General features: G+C 37.5%; 1 protein-coding gene across 1 annotated transcript; it reads left to right on the top strand.

Moving 5' to 3' along the window:
• Positions 1-1,370: 1,370 nt before the first annotated feature.
• On the top strand, positions 1,371-8,995 carry LOC103156728 (phosphatidylinositide phosphatase SAC1-B-like). Its single transcript, XM_016664550.1, has 8 exons — positions 1,371-1,475; positions 5,347-5,444; positions 5,682-5,756; positions 5,866-5,993; positions 6,424-6,573; positions 8,531-8,590; positions 8,669-8,702; positions 8,801-8,995. Exons 1-8 carry the CDS (start codon positions 1,447-1,449, stop codon positions 8,941-8,943), a joined length of 717 nt encoding a protein of 238 aa, XP_016520036.1. The 5' UTR covers positions 1,371-1,446; the 3' UTR covers positions 8,944-8,995.
• The last annotated feature ends 256 nt before the right edge of the window (positions 8,996-9,251 follow it).

Below are 9,251 nucleotides of genomic sequence, written 5' to 3'. Positions count from 1 at the left end.
CCACAGCTTGAACAGTATGTCAGCAACGCGTTACTGAGTAACGCATTACTGACATCATTGGTCGCTATAACTGTTGCGGTACTGTTACTTTATATCAGGAGATATTTGATTCTGACCCACAGAGATGGGACCGATTCAGGTTGCCTATAGTGAACCGAGCATTTAGTCCAGAACTGGAGCAGCCTGATAAAATTAATTTTATAGTCAGAAATTTTCTCTGCAGCTGAACCATTTTTGTCTTTAGGCTTTTTTCCTTTAATGTGAGGACAATTCCGAAAATAAATAGAAATGGTTTTTCTAACTTTAACATCAGACCTACGTTTTTATGCACAAACCAGTGTATGTTGGAAAAAAAAAAGTTTGCCCATAACACAGTTCCGCACCTCTCATCCTGACATCCTTACCATGGCCCGGTGTCTTAACAACATAGATGCAGAGGCACTGAGTATCCGTTCAAAGTCATTATTACACCGAGGGCAGCCATGTTAATTTATTTTGCAAAATTTTTATTTTTTAGCTAAATACTATTGTTGACGGAGACAAACATATGGAGAGACATGAGGCACAAAAAAATAAATAAATAAATAAATAAATGGAAAAAAAATTCATGAAAGGGCACTTGGTCGTTCATCAAGGATAAAAGGGGCAGGGTCTCAAGCCCCCTCCGACCCCCTCTCTCTGCATGTATGGGCAGCTGTGACAGATGACACTGGGAGTGCCACCATATCATTTAAAAAACAAACAAACAAAAAACATTGAAATATACCTCAATCTTCAAGCAGTAAAAACATATTGCAAAAAATCCAGACTCTTGTTGCAAGAAGCTTATACATCAGTATACCTTGTGCCTTTTAAAAGTCATTATTAACAATTGTTAAAACATTGATGTAATACAAACAAACAAACAAAAAGAAACAAACTTGCCTGGGAGAACTTTTATACATGCAGTGACAACATGAAAACTAGCAAAAAGAGGTTACAACATAATCAATTCTTACAAAATTTACAATTTCTCTGGCTTTTGGATTATTGAATGAAACAACGAGATTATAGTACCAATTCAAGTCTTTCATGATGATAATACAGATCTATATGACTGACCTTGCATTTTTGTACATAGTATTTAACAAGAAGTACAATGAGGTTGATGATAATGAAGGAGTCACAGTTCTTTTTTGACAAAAGCAACAAAGCCAAAGATAGCAGTCTCATAAACCTTGTGTCACCATGTGTTAAACATGCGGATCCTGCAACTCACTAGGATCCACAATGACTTGCAGCGTTCTAGTCGCATTGAACTACAAATACCAAAAATCCTCTCACCTTGTGTGGATGCCAGGTTGTACTGGGCTGGACGGGAAAGCTGCTTTCAGACACTTAACTGGCAACACAAAGGAAAGTAACTATATATGCTGTCGTCACTGAGGTCAACCATTCTGAAGGAAAATGGCGACCGCCTATGAGAGATACAATTTGTAAGTAATTTTCGTTTAACTTTGGTAACTATCCTAGTAGCAGTTATTGTCCTAGTCTGACTTTAATAAAAAACGAAGCTTCCAACGATAAGAGGTTCCAACGAAGCTAATACTGAAGCAGAAGTTCAGTCTGAAGTTTGCTGATAGGATCGAAATTCAGAGCAGGAGTCATCCGAGCTTCGCATTTCACTTATTTATAATGAAAAGTACACACAAGGCTGAGATCAATGAAAGCATTTGGTGTGTGCGGTGAACATGGTTGCTATCAATCATGTCCTTAATCGTCATAATCTTCATCACACTGAAAATAAATTGGTGTCTTCTTGCTTATTGTTTGTGTTGATGTGACTTCCGTGATTTGCTTATTCCCTCTCGTCTCTCATAAAACAAAAGGCTTTATGAGCAACTGTCCGTTGACAGTTGGCCTTGTTTTTTTTATTTTTTATTTTTTTGACCAAACAACGGTGTTATTAAGACACACCTTTGGTATACACCTTCATTCAGAGTGTGAGTCATCCAGTTCTACCTGTTATCCCTCCTTTTCTGCCATCTGCAGTAGGAGATTAGGCAACCTAAAGAAGCTGAATGTCCGGACCTCATGGAAGATGGAGCCACCAGTTTAAAGCTAAATGTTACCTCCTTTTAAATAAATAATTAATTGATTATTAGTTGGTTGCAAATAATGGGCTCTGGGGAGATACTCGGTTTAGGAGAGTGTTGTGGTTATTTTAGTGCATGCTTGTGGAGACTGGTCTAGATTACGCAAGACCAACAAAGTAGTTATGCCACTGCAACAGCTAGTTGTCTACAAATGGCTGATTTAGGGATTTCCACTGTTGGTTGCCTTGCTTATTTTCTTTATCATTAACTCAAAATGTTTTTTTATTTCTATTTGCTTTTTCTAAAGCAATTATTTGCTTTTTCTAATTGAAAAAGCAAATATTTTTTATTTATTTTTAATAAAAAAATTAAGTCTTAATTTTATAACTTAAAAAATTAAGACATATTATTAAAAACATAAAGCTAGAAGTAAACCTTTTCAGCCATGCTTTCTGGTTCTCCTGATTTGTACAGTGATGAGAAACAGATTTCTGTGATTGTCTACTACACAGTCAAAAGATAAGATAGGTGCACCCCATAATTTACCAGATAGTGGAATACCTTTAACTGCACTTCAGAAACTGTCTTCAGTATGACCTTACCAGACTCTCTCATAAGTTGAAAAAAGAATTTAGACCCACCTTTCCTCCTAACATTGCTAATGTGGCAGACATTTTTTCATTCACATCTTAAGAGTCAATATCACTGCTATATTCAATGAATGTTAAACAATTCAAAAGAGAAACAAAGTCTTTTCTCTTTATGACAAACAAACACTTTTTCTACTTTTTCTTTGTTCTTCAACTTCAGTAGTCCTTGCTGTTCAGCCTTTGGCTGTCACCCCTCCCTGAAGGCCTGAACTCAGTCCAGGCATGCTTAGCTCATGTTTTTGCCAAAATGATAGAAATTGAGGTCTCTGTGAAAGGGATCATACTGTTGTTCTGTGTGAAGAAGAAGTTTTTTAAAGTTGCTATAAATTAAGTAGCCAATTGTTAGGACCTTTGTCCTTTACTCGTAATAAAGACTCATGAGAGATTGTTTAGCTCGTGAGCAGAATGGGCAGATTATTATTGTATGAGCTCATAATCTGCTTTGGTATTTCAGTTTTCGTGGCATATCTACTTTAACAACTAAAAAAAAGATTTTTAATTTGATCAGGAAATTAAAACAGAACTTGTTAGATATTTTCTGGTATTTTTGTCAGTTTTGTTAAATCTAAAATCATCAGTCACCAAACTTGAACATAAAATGATAGACAGAAATTTTCTAGTTAATAACCTATGTCATAAGCTACTTTCTGTTTAAATTTTCTATTTAATCTAACGAGGGCCTTTTGATTGTACTACACAGGAATTTTGGCATCTGTCATGAATGTCTTTATGGCTGTAATTTTGTGCTGCTCATAACGTCAATTAAAGTTCACAGAACAAAAGGACAAATTAATCATGTTATCCAGCTGGCTGTTATACTGATACAATAAAATTCCATTTAGATAAAAATCTATATGTCAAGAGAGTTCATGTTTATTTAGAATGAATTGAGCTGGTTTGTTGAGAAGAATTTTCCATTTGGGACGATAAAATCTATGAATCACACCCTTTAAATTAGTTAATATGACTTAAAAATGTAATTACATCTGTTTGGCCATATGTACAGCTTGCTTTAGTCAAGTTGAGCTTCTTCCTGTCAGTTAGAAATAAACTTCTAGTACTCATAACCTGCTTTGGTAAGCATACAAGTTCAGTCTGTTTCCCCAGTGAGCTCACTGGACTCACAGAGGCCCACGATCTTTTGACACAAAATTGCCTCCAATTTCACTTACTGGTACATCCTTCTGGTGGCGAACCAACAAAACATTTGAGACCACAAACTTACTGCAACAAAAACAAGCAGTACCTAGCTCCTCATATGTGTAAACCAGGCCTCCTCTGGGAAAATCACATCACAACCTTATTTTACTCTGCTCAGAATATAAACCCCTTATTCACAGACAACCTGGAATGAAAAGCTCTGTGAGAAAGTGGTCACAGAAAGTTAAAGATGTCCTGCATGGTTGTTTTGAGGCTACAGACTGGGCTGCTCTTTGCCAGCCACATGGAGAGGACATCAATGACTGAGTGTGTGACCTTCTGTGTAAATTTCTGTGTGGACAACACAGCCCAAACCAGAACAGTGAGATGCTTCTCTAATTACAAGCCTAGGATCACAAATGATCTGACTGAGCAATTAAACAAATGTTCTTGTACATGTAGCTGTGATAGCTGTTTGAATAAGGTTTCCAGCAAAAAAGTGTGAAAATCTGTTTAGTATTCAGTGAGTTATAATTAAAATCATTGCGCCTGCCAAACATATAATGCTGAGTAGAGCTCCAAGATGGCTGCTCTATGTGACATCAGCAACTATGTGCAAAAATGGTCCATTAGGCGTCTATTCTTTATATATGTCTATGGTGGAAGCTATTATCTCATCTTGACAGTAAACAAAACAAAGGAGATGATTGATTAAACCCTTTTTCCTTCATGGAAGTGGAGGTGGTTGAGGAATATAAATACCTCAGTGTTCATCTCAACAACAATCTGAACTGGAGACGCAACAGTGAAGACTCCCTTAAGAAAGAACAGAGCAGACAGTACTTCTTGAGGAAGCTAAGGTCCATCAAGGTTTTCCGCATGTCTTCCATAAGTCTGTTGTTGAGTGTAATCTCTTCTGCCGTCATCTCTTAGGGCAGCAGCAGAGCCAGTAATTTAAAAATAAGTTCAGCCTCTACCAGACTGCATCACATGACTTATGAGGAAATGCAACTGTATCAACAAGATGGACTCTTGTATTTATATTTTGTGTAAATCTATGTTGTACCTCTTTTAAGGTTAAGTGATGTAGCGGCTAACACTGGGGAGAAACGTCTAGATAAAACAAGTCTAGATGTTGACTGGGTTTCAATCGGTTAACATGGTAACACAGCTGATTCCCTTTTGCTTCGCATAAAATTGAAGACAAGCTTAGAGAAGGGAACGTGAAAGTTCTCTTTCCGACTATATTTCTTCCTGTTTAATGTCTTTTTATTGTTTTCTGTTTTTGCTTCTGACCGTCTAATTATTGTGTGTCCTTGATCAGATTACATTCATATAGGTTTATGTAGTGTAAATTATGGGCAGGTATCTACCTGCCCATAATTTACACTACATAAACCTATATGAATGTATAGTTGGATAACAGAGAATCTTATACATTTCATTTGATGAATTTGAATGTTTTCAACTTGTTTTCGTAGGCACACGACCCCTGAAAAGTTCTTCATTGAGGCCTGTGATGAAGGAGCTGATGCTGTCCTAGTCATTGACCGGGTTTCAAACGAGATGACCCTCACAGGTAGAACATCTGAATAGCAAGCACTGCACTCACACTGATCTCATAGTATTGCTCCATGATGTTTTATGGTGGAAACGTAGTTGATGATTAGCTGCTGTTTTCCATCTCTTCTTTGCTAGACCTCTGTGATTCTGTTAACTCTTAACGATTTTTTAACAGCAATGAATAGAAGGACGTAATATACAGGAAGGTGTATTTCTCTTCAACTTCTTCCCTGTTGTGTTCACGGTTTCGTAGGTAGAAATGATATTCCTCCCTCTGCTGTCACCAGACCTATTTGTGGGATCATGGGAACTATTCGTCTGGTTGCAGGTATGTGACTAATGATAACTACAGTATACATATTATAAAATGTCCTGTTTAGCATGTCTTTAAAGTTTTCAAAAAGATTGCAATTTGACTCACAACTTTCAATGCACAGGGATGTACCTGATTGTCATCACCAGGAAGAGGAATGTAGGCAACCTCCTTGGCCATGCTGTGTGGAAGGCTGTGGACTTTGATGTGATATCCTATAAGAAGACGGTGCTACATCTCTCAGAGATCCAGGTTAGCAAGATTGTTCCTTTTGTATGCTACCAAAACAATCTCTTGCTTTCAGACTCAAAGGTTTGACAACAATATAAATTTATGCAGTTGGAAAAACTGCAAGTGTAGAAAATTGTTCATGTGTTACAAACATGCATGTATTGTACAGCATGTGTATACTGTACAACACACACATATAAATTTATATATGTGTGTGTTGTGTGTGTGTACGCGTCCTTGTGTGTATACTTATGTATGTGAACATGTCTGTACATGTACCCCCATATATGTTTGTACCTGTTTGTGCTGCTGCTACTCCCGTGACCCGAAGAAAATGGATATGGATGGAAATCTTCTACTGATTTTATTTTATTTTTTCTTATTTATTTTTTATTACTTGTCCCAGAGTACAGAAGTGTATCCTGAAAACATGTTTGTTTTTCTGCTTTAGTCTCAGGAGAATAAGACCTTCCTGGCTATGATTAACAATGTGCTGAATACAGATGGTTTCTACTTCTGCACTGACTTTGACCTAACACACACACTGCAGCGATTGGCCAACACCAGTCCTGACTTCCAGGAGATGAGTCTGCTGGAGAGGGTAAATGGTCATTACAAATCTTCGCACTAAATTTACATTTTTGTTAAAAGTAAGTCAAACATTTGAATTAATTTGAAAACGTTCCTATTGGTTGAATGGAAATGCTTGACTTTTTTTTGTCTGTATGTGTGTTGTACATAAACAGGACAGACCATCATACTATATTCTTCGGGAGGAGAAAGGTCACTTTAAGGATGCTTATTGGTCTTCCAAAAAACTACAAAAATCCGGACATTATTATCAATCAATAAAATCCCCCCGGAACGAACTAAAAACTGGATATTATGCTGCTAGCAATCAACCCTTAGCAACAGCTCAGAGGCGAAAGAGAGAGCGTTGCACAGCATAATCAATCAGTGAACTGAATAAAACTAGTCTTTCTGTAGGTTGTGTATGTATAAACAAATGCCATTGTTTATTTAAATAAGTAATTATTCGCTAAAGATTATTGATGTTTTATTACCCAAAAATAATAGGTAGAGTGAGATGAATGTTAAACCAAATTTTCTTAAACTGGGACAGGAGCAGAATAGGAGCTTTGTGTGTTTTTGTTGATTTTCAAAAGATCACTGATCTTCTGGTTGTGTCTGCTTTTGCAGGTTTTAAATACCTTAAAATCTGATGATCACTAACAAGATGATGATTAAATATGCATAAAACCCACTGCATGTTATTTACACTAACACATTTTTTATGCAGTTGTATGTTGTATACTCCACTGTGTGTTCAGATTCATTTGCACTAAAAAAATTAAGCATTTATACGGAAGCGCATTGCTATCACGCAGGGGAAAAAAATTCGAGCGCTATCACGTTATAACGTGATACGTATCTTGTTAAAACGTGATAATTTTATGTCCAGGAAGTGGCGGTATTATGCTAGGCTAGTACAGTGGCTAACCTGAATTGGTCAGGTTTCCCTTGATGTTTGGTCTACAACATGTAGAGATACGGATGCTGCTTTACACTGTGGTTAAAACCATTAATAGCATGCGTACTCTGAGCAGGATCCTAAACAGAACGGGACTGCACAGAAGGAAACGTCAATTCGGTCCTCTAGCTGTGGCGGCGTTCCTGACTGTCTGGATTGAAGCTTTGTTTATCTGGAATGGTACTTTTAGAAGTACACACAGATTTGCAGGCAAAGCCAAAATTAACTTTTCTAGGAAAGATTTAATCTTAATCAGAGGTGGTCCTAGCCTGTTTAGCACCCTGGGTGAACCACCTTTCCAACTTCCCAGCAAAACCTCCCTGCAAGTTATGGGGGTTAGGGGGAGGGTACCCATATTGCCCATATCAGAAACCGCCACTGGTATTAATGTCAATCCCAGGGTTTACAAACTGTGTTACAAATGCTATTAGTGGGACACAGACTCCCTCTGGTAGCTCAAAAACAATTATGATATTGTCCAGTTAGAGGCATCTGTGTTGTTGCTATGTTTGTTAGCCTGAGTGACAATATTGTCTGCAATAGTCAGAGTACAGGAGATCCATTCCACTCCGTGTCCACATTGCAAATACACCCACAAATACACATTTTTAAAGCTAAATAACACTATCAATTAATGCTCCCTGCAACCACGCTCACTATTCCAACTCCTAATTTACCAGCAGGCGCCGTGTGTTTGAGTAGGATGACTTTATACTTGAACACAGGGGTGAGTGACGAATTGCTGTACTGTTTCAAAAGTTGATTCTTGTGGAAGCTGGCAGAGATGATGAAATTAAGATCAAACGGGGCGCACCAGAAATGATGCTGCTGCATCTAGTGTTCAGGCCAAACTGACAAATGTGTCCTTTGCAGTTGTTTAAGGTTCAAATTTGTTGTCATATTTTCTTTAAATGTGCATGTGGGCAAAGATTTGAAAAGGTCGTTGATATTAGAATATATTTTTGCATGTCATAAAAGAAGTGTTAAATGGTGAATGGTTTAACAATTAGTTTCTTGTGGTTTACAGGCAGATCAGAGATTTGTCTGGAATGGGAACCTTTTAAGAGAACTTGCTGGGCAGCCTGAGGTAACTGCTGTCACATGGCTTCACTCATCTTAACTACTTTTATACTCACATTTTCTAACTACCACTGTTTCTCTGTAGCTTCACAGATTCGCACTACCTGTTATTCATGGATGTATCCTTTGTCCCAAAAATCCCATATGTTTTTGTTGATAAATGACCTGACCAACAGAAGCTCGGAGATCAAGCTTTTCTTTAACCCTCTTCTTCCAGTCATTGTCATGAAGCCATGCCGTATAAATGGGAAGATCTTTGAGTGGATCCTCATCTCCAGGAGAAGCTGCTTCCGGGCTGGTGTGAGATACTATGTTAGAGGTGAACATGCAAAAGCATTGGTTAGCTGGATTAAACTGTGAAACATTTGGACTAATAAAGGGAAGGCAGTATGTTCCTGTCAGAAATGCCTGAGTTTAAATGTAGGTGCCATATTGACATGACATTTGTCAGCAACTGACCAATAATGATATAAATATCAATAGTTGTTATGCCTTAGTTTACCTGTGGATATGTATTAGATGGTCCTTGCTGGTTCTGTATCTGCAGTTATGCCTTCATATTGATGGCTGAAGTTCAAAGTTTCCTATCTATGGGACATTATTATTACTATAATTATTATTCGCTGCAAACTGGCCAGACATTGTGCTCCATGACAAGAACAACAAAA

The sequence above is a fragment of the Poecilia formosa genome, unplaced genomic scaffold (genome assembly GCF_000485575.1).
Source record: "Poecilia formosa unplaced genomic scaffold, Poecilia_formosa-5.1.2 Scaffold495, whole genome shotgun sequence".
NCBI lineage: Eukaryota > Metazoa > Chordata > Actinopteri > Cyprinodontiformes > Poeciliidae > Poecilia > Poecilia formosa.
The sequence above is the reverse complement of the archived record's forward strand: the minus strand, read 5'-3'. Positions and strand labels throughout refer to the sequence as shown.